We start from the raw sequence: 17474 nt of genomic DNA, 5'->3' as shown, positions 1-17474 counted from the left end.
TGCACTTTTCAAAGTCATCTTTGACCTGAAAGTGCCCGAGGGTATCTCTCTGCTCTGCAAGAGTTAGAGGGCTCAACTCAAGGTTATTACCAAATGAGAGATAAAAGAGCAGAAGTTGACCTTTTCCACTGAAATGTCAGGATTCAAGCCTGGGTATCTTAAATATGAGGACGCTTCTTTTGCTTTTGTGTCAGATGCATACTTGATAAACATCCTGCATGTTAAAGACAATGTTCCTGCTAACCCCACCATTGTGGAGTGATGACACAGAGCCCGCCTTTTCACAAGGGGAAGGAGATCTAGTTGGCTCAGAGCTAGGCGTTAAAGTTGAGGCTCTTCTTATTCCTTTTGTAATATCTGCATCCATCCCAAAAGCTTTTAGAAGGGGAATCTCTAGGCCAACCTCTACTCTAAGTCATATGTTAAGGATGTAGTTTTTTGTTCATTGAATCCACAGACATTTCCCACCAATGCTGGGCTGTCATAGACAAATAGACTGCATTTGCAAAAATGAATACTATCCAAGTCCTGTCATAGCTTTGTCCTTTGGTGGAACACGGAGTCCAAAGAAATGGCAAACTCATCCCTTCCCAAGGAGGATGGTGCAAATATCGTCCAGAAAAAGAAGCAGGGTCACAATGTCCCACGAGCAAGCAACCCTATCATTTCTTTTCTCTGGGCTGGTGGTGGCTTCTGCCCTGCTCTGTGTTCCACCGTGGTGCCTGGGCAAGGCTGTCATTTGTGGCATATGACATCACAATGAAAATCTCTGAATCCTCACCACGGATTCTGGGAGAACATACATTGCAGGATGCATGTCAGACTCAGAAATCTGTAGTGGTTTTGTTTTGTTTTGTTTTAGTGAAGCTTTATGCAGAACTAATTATTCTCAACTTCCTCTGAAATCTAGATGCTCAGTGCCTGGGAAAGGGTAAGGTCTGCAGAAATATGTCATGAGTCACTCTTCCCAATAATTTGGCAATTGCAATAGGGATCAGCATGGTTATTTTAGTCATGACATGGGGTCCCAGGCCACTAGATGGGGGATCATCAATGGGCTTGTTGCAACCATGTGTTATCTGGGAGCCCATTTTCCATTTGACATTCAAATTGCTAATTAGAAGAAGTACCATTGGTCCAAGTGGAAACCTGGTGAACATATGCAAAGAAATTTATACTAAAATCATAGAGATCCTGGCCCCAAGATACCCACAGACTAGGATCTAAAATGCCTTTTTTTCCCCCAGCCATGTAAACACCTCACCTTCGTATTATGAATACCAAGAACTTACATGAGGAGGGAAGGACTCCGGGGATCCCAGAGCGGGCACTGCAGAGGAGAAAGGCAGTACTTACGCCAAACATTTGTCGGAGGTCGGGATCCCGGAACCTGAAGGGGATGTTGGAGACGTGCAGCCTCTTGGGCTGGGACTTGTTTTCCGTGTTTTCGGAAGGTTGTGTCTGGGGCTGACCATCCGTGGGCGCCGCATCATCTGTCTGCTAAAAGAACAAGAGGAAAACAAAGAGGCTCTGAGTGGACCCGAGTGTGCTTTTGCTTCCCCTAAATGGTAGGAAAATGCCAGAACAAAGGAATAAGGACAGGAAGAAACTGCTGAGTCATTCATTCATTCATCCAACAAATATTTATTGAACATCCACTGAGCTCCCATCACGGTTCCAGAATTCAGCAGCGAGCAAAACAACAAAGATCGTTACTGTCATGGATCCTAATTCACACAGGGGAAGACAGACAATAAACTCATTAAGGAAATACAGAGCTGGCAGGAGGAGATAAGCACTATGGGGATAAAGCAAGGGGAGGGGCTCGCTGGCACTGGGGTGCAGCGAGTTCTAATAGATAATTAGAGAAAACCTCATCTAGAAAAGGAGAATACTCATTAAAGGAATCCCTTCAACGAGGCTGTTCAAAAAATCTGAAAATACGCCTGCATAATTGTTGAGGCCATACAGATAAAAATATTAGTAAATCTCCTAAAACATGTGAAGAGGCTGTTTGGTGTTCTGAAGTCCAAGTAACCATCTGCCAGACTTAAATTTTATTTTTTACGGTTTTCATGTTTCATTTCTTGATTGTGCAGACCTGTGCTGTTCATTACGGTTGACCCCATGTGGCTCTTTAAAGTGAAATGGACTAAGATTAAGTAAAATGGGAAATCCAGTGCCTTCCTTGCACTAGCCACATTTAGCATGCTCAGTAGCCACACGTGGCCGGTGGCTTCCATGTCAGACAATACAGATATAGAACATCTATATCTAGCAAGTTCTGTTGGCCTAAGTTGGTATAGACAGTGTTACATTATTAGCATAACCCATTACTCTGCCTCCCACTCTACCCCATCCCCCAAGTAAAAGCCTGGATAGTATGATATTACATTGACACCCCTATACAGGCAGGAACCAGGAGAAAGGCCACTTTAACATTTGAGTTAATCATATAGGCCATTCCCATACTCTCAGTTCTAGAGTTTTAACATTTCAGAGATGCTTCATTTCTAGATACTTTCTCTGCAATTAGCATGTACTGCCTCTAGGTGGCAGTAGATGCCACCTACATCAGATAACCGGCTTTGCTAAAACAATGATGGAAAACCCATGCATATGTATAACTGATTCACTTTGTTGTAAAGGAGAAACTAACACACTATTGTAAAACAGTTATACTCAAATAAAGATGTTAAAAAAAAAAAAAAAGAAAAGAAAACCCATGCAAGAAGCCCATCAAATTTACCAGCAAGGTATTGTCCCCACCTACTTATAAGCAATTTAGAAGCATTTACCTGGGACAAAACTATCAATGCAGGCAGCTAGGTGTAAAATAATAAAAACAATCTTACCAACTGACATATGTATATATAAAGCCAAAATAACATGGGCATAATTAGTGACTTTCTCGTCAACCCTTGTTTTTATTGACAGATTTCACTGGCAACTCTTTCCTAACACACCCTAAATCGTATCTGGAAGTCAAGACCTTCCAGTGGTTGCCATACTACTCTTCCAAGCTCCTTTGGTATTCAAAGACCTACCAGCTAACTTTCTTCAACTTTCAAGGGCCCCATCATGTAGATAATGTACCTGGTCATTTTGCCGATGAGGTTGGGTTGAATAAAGAGAATGGTGATCGTTTTCTAATCTGGAAAATGAGCAATAACAATGGTGCACACCTTATAAGGTTCTGTGACAAATGAACACGGTAACACATGATGCCGACTTGGCAGAGTTCTCGGCACACAATACAGTCAATAAATGGGAGGTAAGGCATTTTTTAGACTGGCGGTGATTTTTACAAAAATCTCAAAGGACACGTGCAAAAAGCCTCTCAGGAAACATGAAGGAAAGGTTCTCATACGCTTATTAAACACATCTTTCCTGAGCAACTACTGTCCCCTGGACACTTCAGTTCGTCCTCCAAAGCATATGCAGTCCCCAGTTTAGTGGAAGAGAAAGAGGTAGAAAAAGACAATTGTAATACAGACTATTGAGAGCAGGGGTCAGAATGAATCACAGGGGGCTGAGTAAACTTAAATCAGGGACACACCACAGGCTTGCCGATTCTGGAGGTCACATTTTCAGTGGGAGATTTTTAAGAGAAAAGGTAAAGGGGACCAATGCTGTACCAGCAGAGGACAAAGCATGTGACAGGATGCAGAGAGGTGAATCGTGTTCTGGATTCGGGGGACTACATGTGGAACTTCATGTCACTGGTTGGAGGGCGTGTAGTATGAAGGAAAGGCAGGAGAATACACTGTAGAGGGAGGCAGGGGTTGGACCATGAAGAACCCTGGGTGCAGACCAAGAGGATACATTTCATCTTAAAAACTAGGAGGAGACACTTAAGGATCATAGCAGGGATGTGACATGGCCAGCGCGAGACACAAGCTGAGCCATGGGAGATGAAAGATAAATGTGTCTTTCCTGGCTGGCTGACTCACCAACTGAATGGGTGAATGCATTACGAGCATATGAAGAAATGAATGAATGAAGGAGTGAACCATCAGCTTTGCCACCTTCAAGTGATAGTCGAAGAACAACATTATAACACTGAGACCCAGAGCAGGGACTGTATTTTTTCTGCTGGTAATATGAGGTCTGGCGACATACCCATGAGATAGATGGAAATGACTTTGCATCATGAGACTGTCACTTTCAGAGGGGTCGGGGTCTTAACTAAGCCAGCAAAAGACTTCTCTAAGTTTGCAGAAGCAGCAGCTCAGCCCCCATGCTTTCAAGCCCACTTTTTCCCTCCTGTTAGAAGTTGCTGCTCAAATGCAAATTAAAACCAGCTCCTTCTCCTCCCAAGAAGGAAACTTAGATTTGGATTCGTGTATATCTGCTGGATATTTCAGCTTAATAAACCTAATTAGGAATTACAGAGATTATGATTAAACATATTAAATGATTAATAGCATTATGCAGCTCATGTGAAAATGAAAATTAATCATCTTTAGTCAAACAGGACTTTGGAGAAATCTTTGCGTTGTTTCCTTTGATAAAAACATACACCGCTCAATTAATCATTGTGTGGCGTGTGCAAATATACAAATGTTCGTAAATGGTTGCGTCGGGATACCTGTGTGTTAAAAGTAATTTGAAAGATAAAACGGAAAAAGAAAAACTCAACCAAAAATACTTCAGACATCTTAGGGGAATGGAAAGGAAAGGGAAGAGGAGGAATGTCAGGATCCAGAGGTTGAAAAAGAAAAATAGAAAAACAAACCTTTTAGATTGAGCATGCCTGCTTCTGTGGTGTGATGTAACACAAGACGGGGCTTTGTTGAGGACCAAATGCAGTAGGAGGTGAACAAAAAAAGCTATGACAGAGCCTCAATCAAGCTAGGAGTCAGAGCTACAGGAATGACCTTTACTGACCCACATCTTGAGTATTTCAGGCTGTGAGATTTCCTTTTTGTTGGGAACTTTCAGGGAAAACATGTTCAGAACATATTCAGTGTTTTATATCCCTCTATTAGTTTCCTAAGAAATTACCAAAACCCTGGTGACTTAAAGCAACAGAAACTGATTCTCTCCCAGTTGTAAGGGCCAGAAATGTACAATAAAGGTGCCATTGGGGCCACACTCCAGCTGGAGGCTTCCAGCGGAAATCCTTCCTTGTTCTTCCAGCTGCTGGTTCCTCTTGGCTCAGCGGAGCTGCATTGCTCCAATCTCTCGTCTTCGTTTGGCCTTCCCTCTGCATGTCTGAGACTCATCTCCCTCTGCCTTTTTCTTCTTACAAGGATATCAGTCATTGGATTTAGAGCTCACCCTAAATTGAGTATGGTCTGGTCTTGGAATCCTTAACTTAATTACATCTGCAAAGACCTTTTTTTTTTTTTTTTCCCCAAATAACGTCACATTCCCAGGTTTACGAAGATCAGAACATAGACATATTTTTTGAAGGTCATCATTCAATTCACCAAGACCCCTGGCTAAGCAAACAGACCGGAAATGCATGGAGAATGAATAATTGTTATCAAGGGTTATCAAGGTGTGGTTGTACTTTTTACCAGTTCTGGTGGCATGGGGCTCTCAAAAGGGTTGGCCTCAACCCAGGTTCCGAAGAAGGGAGAATGTCCCTACTAGAGGTGCCCCCAGGCTCTCATCCATCACACTGGTCACTCTGATGAGTTCCCTAAAATGAGAAGAGACTTAAGTCTTCCCTTCAAATGCAGGGCTCCAAGACCCCCTTTCTGCACCTGCTTCTGGATGCACTGACATGCTTCAGCCGGGCTGAGAAGCATTCCTTCAGCCTCCCAAAAGGCCACCAGCACTTGCAAGATGAAGACCTGCCTGCAGGTTCCCTGCACAGATGGATAAGCATCCCTGAGAACTCCACTGAAGCTTATGGCAAAAGCACAGGGCACAACGTCTAAAGACAAACATAATGTGAAAAAGCTACACAACTTACTAAAAGAATGAAACATCTAGAATGTGTCTTTCTGAAAGGCAGGCTCTACCTGGTTTGCAATTACATTCCCCAAGGCTTGTGCATGTCAAGGCTTAGTGGGAATTAATCGTTGAAAGAAGAACTCTTGATTTATCCCTGTCTGATGTTTCTCTTTTGAAAGTCATTTTGGCTCTAAAGTGGGCACCAACTGAATAAGAAATGTACCTCATAAACCACATTTGGAAGATAAGAAGGTGGAACATAAAAACGAAGCAAATTCATACTGGTCCACTCGCTCAGAAATGGAAGGAAATGGAGACAAGTAAGGATGTGAGAGCTGTGAGCAGAACGGCCAGGGCACCATCCGTCTCAGAACCCTCCCCTCCAGACCCTCACCCTGGTCTAGGAGACACAGCCCTAACCCCCTTGCTTCCTACCGCTCCCCAGTCTTGTTCACGGGCCTCTTTGCTCTCCCTTCAACATACTCCACACATGCCTCCTTAGTCTTTGCACCTGTTTGTTAGTCCCTTTGCCTGGGTATTTCTCTCCCCAGACGCCTGTGTAGCTTGCCCCCTCTTGCCAGTCAGGTCTCCGCCCAGATATCACCCATCGGAGAAGTCTTCCCTGGCCCCATCATCTAAAACAGCCACAACACAGAAAACTAAAAATAGAATTACCATATGATCCGACGGTCCCACTCCTGGGCATATACCCAGACAAAACTCTAATTCAAAAAGACCCATGCACGTCTATGTTCATAGCAGCACTATTCACCATAGCCCAGACATGGAAACAACCTAAATGTCCATCAATAGATGAACAGATAAAGAAGGTATGGTGTATATATATATATATATATACACACATACACACACACACACACACACACACACACACACACAATGGAATACTACTCAGCCAAAAAAATGAATGAAATAATACTATTTGCAGCAACATGGATGGAAATAGAGATTATCACACTAAGTGAAGTTAGTCAGAAAGAGGAAGACAAATACCATATGATATCACTTATATATGGAATATAAAACATGACCCAAAGGAACTTATCTGTGAAACAGAAACAGACTCACGGACATAGAGAACAGACTTGTGGTTGCCAAGGGGAAGGGGGTTGGGGGAGGGATGAAGTGTGAGTTTGGGATTGGCAAACTATTATATACAGAATGGATAAACAACAAGGTCCCACTGTGTAGCACAGGGAACTATATTCAATATCCTGTGATAAACCATAATGGAAAAGAATATGAAAAATAATGTATATATATATGTATAACCGAATCACTTTACTGTATAGCAGAAATTAACACAACATTGTGGATCAACTACAATAAAACATTTATAAATAACTAAATAAATAAAACAGCTGCATCACCATCTCCTCCCTTCATGCCTACTGATTTGTTTTTTTCACAGCACACCTCACTTCTTACCTTTATATTATATGCTTCCGTTAATTTCTATAGTCTGTCTTCTCCACCAGAATGCACAGTCCATGAGAGTAGAGACCACAGAACTTCTATTCACTTTTTATCCCTAACCTCCTAGGCTGCAGGACCCTATGTGGATTCCACGTCCATTAACCTCAAGAGCTGGATGTCCAGGTACCTCTTGGCAAGAGGTTCCCAAATAAGCTCATTAAAACAGCAAAGCCAGCCTCTGCTCTGGCCCATTTCGAAGGCCCTGCTAGGAGGCAGGATGAGTGCCACAGAAAATTTCCTAATAAACTCCCCAGATATTGGCGCAGGTTATAAATGTTAAGAAAACACCACCAGCACTTTAATCTCCTGAAGATCACTTAGTGCTTCTGCAAAAACCTTAATAAAGAACTGTGGGGCTCCCTCTGCTATAATCTTTCCTAATTCAATGAATATCTCTGAGCAACCTAGGGCTAATCCTGGTGAAATTGGATTTTGATATCGACCAATCCAGGGATGACTGCTGAAGAGAATACGCATGGTTGTGCAGAAGTCTGCGCCTTTCCGATCCTGGCCCCGCCCCACGGCCTCCTCTCTCTAAGCCCACATACGCTCTGCTGAATTCACCTGTGTACCATATTTGGGGGATGACCAGGTAGTAGAATCACAGGCCAAGGGCTTTTGCAGCTAGATATCTCTGAGTTCAAACTCTGTTCCATCATTTACTAGTCCAGCTCCTTAAATTCTTCTAAGCCTCAGTTTCCTCGGCTGCAAGTAGGGATAAAAGAGGTGTCTGTGGTGCCAGGTCACTGGAAGTAACGTAGGTGACCATCACGAGGATGCATAAGCAAAATGTGGCAAAATTGTCAGCAGAAATTTGAATTCAGAAAGGAGAGATTTGGAAGCACAGCATGGAGTGTGTGTATGGGGGAGTGGGGAAATGATGATAAATAAACAGGAACTGTACCAAAGTATACTTGATGAAGGGAAGCAGAGGATGCTGCTCCCAAGCATGCCTTTTTGGCACAAGGATTATTGGGGGATGATTCTTTCTGAGAAACAGCAGGCATAGGAGAAGCTCTGAATATAGAGTAGAAGTTACCCTTTCTGTAAGAGACGTTTACATTTATAAAGGAACTCTCCATTTGTAAGGGTGTCTCCCTCTAGGGATAACTAAATCTCTAGAAACTCTTAGCAATGGGAAGGTGACAGCTTAAATCTGCATCACAACCACACCCTTGTTTACTGAGTTTTTCCTCATAACCCCCCAGACTGGCTCCCATTCCCAACATCTCCTTTTGTCTTGAGCTGGAGACAGTATATAAGGTGGTGGCTCGGACCATTTTGGGGCATTGCTCAGGTTCCCTGGGTCTCTCCTATTTGCACACGAGGTGTACATGTCATTATTATTATTAAACTTCTGTTTGTTTTTCTCCTGTGAATCTTTCATTGCGGGGGGGGGGGGTCTCAGCCAAGAACCTAGAAGGGTAAAAGTAAAATTATTTTTCCTGCCTTACGTGACAAAAATTAAAACGCATATGCTCACCACACAGCACTAATTCAAGGACGGTGATCAAGCACTTTAGGGCAGCCGTGTCCAACAAAATAAAACAGGAGCCACATATGTAATTTTAAAATTTCCAGAAGCCATTTGTCAAAAAAGTAAAAAGAAACACGTGACGTTAATTTTAAGAACATATTTGTTTAACCCCCTGAAAAATATTACTTCAATACATAAACAATGTAAGTGATAATTTTACATTTTTTTAACTCAATCTTCTAAATCTTGTGTATAATTTGTATAAGCTCATCATCTCAATATGGACACTAACTTTTCTTTTCTTTTCTTTTTTTTTTTTTTTTTTTTGCGTTACGCAGGCCTCTCCCTGCTGTGGCCTCTCCCGTGGTGGAACACAGGCTCCGGACGCGCAGGCTCAGCAGCTATGGCTCACGGGCCCAGCCGCTCCGCGGCATGTGGGACCTTCCCGGACCGGGGCACGAACCCGTGTCCCCTGCATCGGCAGGCGGACTCTCAACCACTGCGCCACCGGGGAAGCCCCTGGACACTAACTTTTCATTGGAAATGCCTGAGCTGTATTTAGGCTTTGAAAGATTGATGGTTGACTATTCAAGACTCTCAAAACAAACCTAAATGGATTTGAATCACTGAAACAAGTATCAGTGTTTGCATTAAATTACAGTTGAATCAAAATAAAGATTCAGTTCCACGGTCATACCATCCACATTTCAAGGGCTCAAGGGATACCCACGGCTGGCAGAGTAAGGGCCCCTTAGAAGCGTTAATATCCTAATCCCTAGAACCTGTGACTATGTTACTTTATATGACAAAGGGGAATGAAGGCTACAGATGGATTTAACGTTGCTAATCAGCTGACCTGAAAACAGGGAAATGATGCTGGATTATCTAGTGGGCCCAGGGTACCTACAAGGGTCTTAAAAGTGGAAGTAGGAAGTAGGAAGCAGAACAGCCAGTGACAAGGACTCCACTCACCATCGCTGGCTTTGAAGCTGGAGGAAGCAGATCATGAGCCAAAGAATGAGGGTGGCCTCCAGGAGTCAGAAAAGGAAAGGAAAGGGATCCTACCCAGAGCCTACCGAAAAAAAATATAATCCTGAAGACACCTTGCTTTTAGCCTGGTGAGACTCATGCCAGACTTCTGACCCCAAACCGTAAGATAAATAAATGTTTGTCGTTTAAATCACTGAGTTTGTGGTACTTCGTTAGGGCAGCAACAGAAAGATAATGCATCCCCTACTTAAAAAGCATAGCTACAGGGTTTTGCGTCCCGCTCACAAAAGAGCGAGTTGGAAAATGGAGCTCAGGGGCACTGCACTTCACAAACCTGCAGAGTTCTAAATGATAACTATCGCCCCCAAATATATTAAGGTAGGACGGCTTCAAAATGGCGGAAGAGTAAGACGCGGAGATCTCCTTCCTCCTCAGAGACATCAGAAATACATCTAAACGTGGAACTTCTCCTATAGAACACCTACCGAACACTGGCAGAAGACCTCAGACCTCCCCAAAGGCAAGAAACTCCCCACATACCTGGGTAGGGCAAAAGAAAAAAGAATAAACAGAGACAAAGAATAGGGACGGGACCTACACCAGTGGGAGGGAGCCGTGAAGGAGGAAAGGTTCCCCCACACTAGAAGCCCCTTCGCGGGCGGAGACTGCGGGTGGCGGAGGGGGAAGCTCCGGAGCCGCGGAGGACAGCTCGGCCACAGGCTGCGGAGGGCAAAGAGGAGAGATTCCCGCAGAGGATCGGTGCCGACCGGCACTCACCAGCCCGAGAGGCTTGTCTGCTCACCCGCCGGAGCGGGCGGGGGCCGGGAGCTGAGGCTCGGGCTTCAGTCGGATCGCAGGGAAAGGTCTGGAGTTGGCAGAGTGAAAACAGCCTGAAGGGGTTAGTGCGCCACGGCTGGCCGGGAGGGAGTCCGGTTGAAGTCTGGAGCTGCCGAAGAGACAGGAGACCTTTTCTTCCCTCTTTGCTTCCTCCGGCGCGAGGAGAGGGGATTAAGAGCACCGCGTAAAGGAGCCCCAGAAACGGGCGTGAGCCACGGCTGTCGGCACGGACAGTAGAGACGGGTGTGGGACGCTAGGGTTGCTGCTGCCGCCACTAAGAGGCCTGTGTACGAGCACAGGTCACTCTCCACACCGGCCCTCCCGGGAGCCCGTGCAGCCCGCCACTGCCGGGGTCACGGGACCGAGGCACAGCTTCCCCAGGAGAACGCACGGCGCGCCTTGGACCTGTGCAGTGTCACGTCGGCCTCTGCCGCCGCGGATTCGCCCCGCACCCGTGCCACTCCCTCCCCCCGGCCTGTGCCAGAGCCCCCGAATCAGCTGCTCCTTTAACCCCGTCCTATCTGAGCGAAGGGCAGACGCCCTCGGACGACCTACACGCAGAGGCAGGGCCAAGTCCAAAGCTGAACCCCAGGAGCTGTGCGAACAAAGAGGAGAGGGGGAGGTCTCTCCCAGCAGCCTCAGGAGTGGTGAATTAAAGCTCCGCAATCAACTTGAAATGCCCTGCAACTGTGGAAAACCTGAATAGACAACGAATCATCCCAAGTTGAGGAGGTGAACTTTGGGAGCAAGATATACTATTATTTTCCCCTTTTTTCTTTTTGTGAGTGTGTATGTGTGTGCTGCTGTGTGAGATTTTGTCTGTATAGCTTTGCTTTCACCATTTGTCCTAGGGTTAGACCGACTCGTTTTTCGTTTTTTTTTTTTTTTTAATAGAAATTTTTCTTCTTAATAATTATTTTTTATTTTAATAACTATACTTTATCCTACTTTATTTTGTCTTCTCCCTTTCTTTCTTCCTTTCTTCCCTCCTTCTCTCCTTCCTTCCTTCCTTCCTCTCTTCCTTCCTCCCTTTCTTCCTCTCCTACTTCCTTCCTTCCTTTCTTCCTTTCTTGCTTTCTTCCTTCCTTCCTCCCTTCCTTTCTTCCTTTTCTTTCCTTTCTACTTTTTCTCCCTTTTATTTTGAGCCGTGTGGATTAAAGGCTCTTGGAGCCCCAGCCAGGCACCAGGGCTGTGTCTCTGAGGTGGGAGAACCAACCTCAGGACACTGGTCCACAAGAGACCTCCCAGCTCCACGCAATATCAGACGGCGAAAATCTCCCAGAGATCTCCATCTCAACACCAAGACCCAGCTTCACTCAAGGACCAGCAATGAACAGTGCTGGACACCCTATCCCCAACAAAGAGCAAGACAGGTCTACAGCCCCATCCATTAGCAGAGAGGCTGCCTAAAATCATAATAAGGCTACCAACATCCCCAAACACACCATCAGACGTGGACCGGCCCACCAGAAAGACAAGATCCAGCCTCAACCACCAGAACAGAGGCACTAGTCCCCCCAACTAGGAAACCTACTCAACCCACTGAACCAACCTTTGCCACTGGGAACAATGGGAACTACGAACCTGCAGCCTGCAAAAAGAAGACCCCAAACACAGTAAGATAAGCAAAATGAGAAGACAGAAAAACACACAGCAGATGAAGGAGCAAGATAAAAACACACCAGACCTAACAAATGAAGAGGAAATAGGTAGTCTACCTGAAAAAGAATTCAGAATAATGATAGTAAAGATGATTCAAAATCTTGGAAATAGAATAGACAAATTGCAAGAAACAGTTAACAAGGACCTAGAAGAAATATAGAGGAAGCAAGCAGCGATGAGCAACACAATAAATGAAATGAAAAATACTCCAGATGGGATCAATAGCAGAATAACTGAGGCAGAAGGACGGATAAGTGACCTGGAAGATAAAATAGTGGAAATAACTACTGCAGAGCAGAAGAAAGAAAAAAGAATGTAAAGAACTGAGGACAGTCTCAGAGACGTCTGGGACAACATTAAACACACCAACATTTGAATTACAGGGGTCCCAGAAGAAGAAGAGAAAAAGAAAGGGACTGAGAAAATATTTGAAGAGATTATAGTTGAAAACTTCCCTAATATAGGAAAGGAAATAGTCAATCAAGTCCAGGAAGCACAGAGAGTCCCATACAGGATAAACCCAAGGATAAACATGCCAAGACACATAATAATCAAACTGTCAAAAATTAAATACAAAGAAAACATATTAAAAGCAGCAAGGGAAAAACAACAAATAACACACAAGGGAATCCCCATAAGGTTAACATCTGATCTTTCAGCAGAAACTCTATAAGCCAGAAGGGAGTGGCAGGACATATTTAAAGTGATGAAGGAAAAAAACCTACAACCAAGATTACTCTATCCAGCAAGGATCTCATTCAGATTTGATGGAGAAATTAAAACCTTTACAGACAAGCAAAAGCTGAGAGAGTTCAGCACCACCAAACCAGCTCTACAACAAATGCTAAAGGAACTTCTCTAGGCAAGAAACACAAGAGAAGGAAAAGACCTACAAGAACAACCCAAAACAATTAAGTAAATGGTAATAGGAACATACATATCGATAATTACCTTAAATGTAAATGGATTAAATGCTCCCACCAAAAGACACAGACTGGCTGAATGGATACAAAAACAAGACCCATATATATGCTGTCTACAAGAGACCCACTTCAAACCTAGGGACACATACAGACTGAAAGTAAGGGGATGGAAAAAGATATTCCATGCAAATGGAAATCAGAAGAAAGCTGGAGTAGCAATTCTCATATCAGACAAAATAGATTTTAAAATAAAAACTATTACAAGAGACAAAGAAGGACACTACATAATGATCAAGGGATCAATCCATGAAGAAGATATAACCATTGTAAATATTTATGCACCCAACATAGGAGCACCTCAATACATAAGGCAAATACTAACAGCCTTAAAAGGGGAAATCGACAGTAACACAATCATAGTAGGGGACTTTAACACCCCACTTTCACCAATGGACAGATCATCCAAAATGAAAATAAATAAGGAAACACAAGCTCTAAATGATACATTACACAAGATGGACTTAACTGATATTTATAGGACATTCCATCCAAAAACAACAGAATACACATTTTTCTCAAGTGCTCATGGAACATTCTCCAGGATCGATCATATATTGGGTCACAAATCTAGCCTTGGCCAATTTAAGAAAATTGAAATCGTATCAAGTATCTTTTCCGACCACAACGCTATGAGACTAGATATCAATTACAGGAAAAGATCTGTAAAAAATACAAACATATGGAGGCTAAACAATACACTACTTAATAATGAAGTGATCACTGAAGAAATCAAAGAGGAAATCAAAAAATACTTAGAAACAAATGACAATGGAGACACACGACCTGAAACCTATGGGATACAGCAAAAGCAGTTCTAAGAGGCAAGTTTATAGCAATACAGTCATACCTTAAGAAACAGGAAACATCTCGAATAAACAACCTAACTTTGCACTTAAAGCAATTAGAGAAAGAAGAACAAAAAACCCCCCCAAATTTAGCAGAAGGAAAGAAATCATAAAGATCAGATCAGAAATAGATGAAAAAGAAATGAAGGAAACAATAGCAAAGATCAATAAAACTAAAAGCTGGTTCTTTGAGAAGATAAATAAAATTGATAAACCATTAGCCAGACTCATCAAGAATAAAAGGGAGAAGACTCAAATCAATAGAATTAGAAATGAAAAAGGAGCTGTAACAACTGACACTGCAGAAATACAAAAGATTATTAGAGATTACTACAAGCAACTGTATGCCAATAAAATGGACAACCTGGAAGAAATGGACAAATTCTTAGAAATGCACAACCTGCCGAGACTGAACCAGGGAGAAATAGAAAATATGAACAGACCAATCACAAGCACTGAAATTGAAACTGATTAAAAATCTTCCAACAAACAAAAGCCCAGGACCAGATGGCTTCACAGGCGAATTCTATCAAACATTTAGAGAAGAGCTAACACCTATCCTTCTCAAACTCTTCCAAAAGATAGCAGAGGGAGGAACACTCCCAAACTCATTCTATGAGGTCACCATCACCCTGATACCCAAACCAGACAAAGACGTCACAAAGAAAGAAAACTATGAACATAGATGCAAAAATCCTCAACAAAATATTAGCAAACAGAATCCAACAGCACATTAAAAGGATCATACACCATGATCAAGTGGGGTTTATTCCAGGAATGCAAGGATTCTTCAATATACACAAATCAATCAACGTGATATACCATATCAACAAACTGAAGGAGAAAAACCATATGATCATCTCAATAGATGCAGAGAAAGCTTTTGACAGAATTCAACACTGATTTATGATAAAAACCCTGCAGAAAGTAGGCATACAGGGAACTTTCCTCAACATAATAAAGGCCATATATGACAAACCCACAGCTAGCATCGTTCTCAATGGTGAAAAACTGAAACCATTTCCACTAAGATCAGGAACAAGACAAGGTTGCCCACTCTCACCACTCTTATTCAACCTAGTTTTGGAAGTTCTAGCCATAGCAATCAGAGAAGAAAAAGAAATAAAAGGAATCCAAATTGGAAAAGAAGAAGTAAAGCTGTCACTGTTTGCAGATAACATGATACTATACATAGAGAATCCTAAGGATGCTACCAGAAAACTACTAGAGCTAATCAATGAATTTGGTAAAGTTGCAGGATACAAAATTAATTCACAGAAATCTCTGGCATTCTTATACACTAATGATGAAAAATCTGAGAGTGAAATTAAGAAAACACTCCCATTTACCATTGCAACAAAAAGAATAAAATATCTAGGAATAAACCTACCTAAGGAGACAAAAGACTTGTATGCGGAAAACTATAATACAGTGATGAAAGAAATTAAAGATGATACAAATAGGTGGAGAAATATACCATGTTCTTGGATTGGAAGAATCAACATTGTGAAAATGACTCTACTACCCAAAGCAATCTATAGATTCAATACTATCCCTATCAAATTACCACTGGCATTTTTTACAGAACTAGAACAAAAAATTTCACAATTTGTATGGAAACACAAAAGACCCCCAATAGCCAAAGCAATCTTGAGAACGAAAAATGGAGCTGGAGGAATCAGGCTCCCTGACTTCAGACTATACTACAAGGCTACAGTAATCAAGACAGTATGGTACTGGCACAAAAACAGAAATATAGATCAATGGAACAGGATAGAAAGCCCAGAGATAAACCCACACACATATGGTCACCTTATCTTTGATAAAGGAGGGAAGGCTATACAGTGGAGAACAGACAGCCTCTTCAATAAGTGGTGCTGGGAAAACTGGACAGCTACATATAAAAGTATGAAAGTAGAACACTCCCCTACACCACACACAAAAATAAACTCAAAATGGGTTAGAGACCTAAATGTAAGGCCAGACACTATCAAACTCTTAGAGGAAAACATAGGCAGAACACTCTATGACATAAATCACAGCAAGATGCTTTTTGACCCATCTCCTAGAGAAATGGAAATAAAAACAACTATAAACAAATGGGACCTAATGGAACTTAAAAGCTTTTGCACAGCAAAGGATACCATAAACAAGACCAAAAGACAACCCTCAGAATGGGAGAAAATATTTGCAAATGAAGCAACTGACAAAGGATTAATCTCCAAAATTTACAAGCAGCTTATGCAGCTCAATAACAAAAAAACAAACAACCCAATCCAAAAATGGGCAGAAGAACTAAATAGACCTTTCTCCAAAGAAGGTATACAAATTGCCAACAAACACATGAAAGAATGCTCAACATCATTAATCATTAGAGAAATGCAAATCAAAACTACAATGAGGTATCATCTCACACCAGGCAGATTGGCCATCATCAAAAACTCTAGAAACAATAAATGCTGGAGAGGGTGTGGAGAAAAGGGAACTCTCTTGCACTGCTGGTGGGAATGTAAATTGATACAGCCACTATGGAGAACAGTATGGAGGTTCCTTAAAAAACTACAAATAGAACTACCATAAGACCCAGCAATCCCACTACTGGGAATATACTCTGAGAAAACCATAATTCAAAAAGAGTCATGTACCAAAATGTCCATTGAAGCTCTATTTACAATAGCCAGGACATGGATCAACCTAAGTGTCCATCAACAGATGAATGGATAAAGAAGATGTGGCACATATATACAATGGAATATTACTCAGCCATAAAAAGAAATGAAACTGAGTTATTTGTAATGAGGTGGATAGACCTTGAGTCTGTCATACAGAGTGAAGTAAGTCAGAAGGAGAAAAACAAATACCGTATGCTAACACATATATATGGACTCTAAGAAAAAAAAATGTGATGAAGAGATTAGTGGTAGGACAGGAATAAAACACAGACTTACTAGAGCATGGACTTGAGGATATGGGGAGGGGAAAGGGTAAGCTGTGACGAAGTGAGAGAGTGGCAGGGACATATATACACTATCAAATGTAAATTAGATAGCTGTGCCGCATAGCACAGGGAGATCACCTCTGTGCTTTGTGACCACCTAGAGGGGTGGGATGGGGAGGGTGGGAGGGAGGGTGATGCAAGAGGGAAGAGATGTGGGAACATGTGTATATGTATGACTGATTCATTTTGTTGCAATGGAAAAACTAACAGACTATTGTAAAACAGTTATACTCCAATAAAGATGTTTTTAAAAAAAAAAGCATAGCTACAGAACACCT

General features: G+C 42.4%; 1 protein-coding gene across 50 annotated transcripts in view; it reads right to left on the bottom strand.

The window, feature by feature from the left end:
• RBFOX1 (RNA binding fox-1 homolog 1) overlaps positions 1 to 17474 on the bottom strand; it is a 2224270-nt gene that overhangs the window by 135884 nt on the left and 2070912 nt on the right. For all 50 annotated transcript variants that reach the window (XM_067013731.1, XM_067013735.1, XM_067013738.1 and 47 more), the window contains one exon: positions 1357 to 1500. In XM_067013731.1, coding sequence (XP_066869832.1) covers positions 1357 to 1500 — 144 coding nt within the window. The remainder of the gene's footprint in view (positions 1 to 1356; positions 1501 to 17474) is intronic.

This window comes from Kogia breviceps, chromosome 14 (assembly GCF_026419965.1).
Source record: "Kogia breviceps isolate mKogBre1 chromosome 14, mKogBre1 haplotype 1, whole genome shotgun sequence".
Taxonomy (NCBI): domain Eukaryota; kingdom Metazoa; phylum Chordata; class Mammalia; order Artiodactyla; family Physeteridae; genus Kogia; species Kogia breviceps.
The sequence above is the reverse complement of the archived record's forward strand: the minus strand, read 5'-3'. Positions and strand labels throughout refer to the sequence as shown.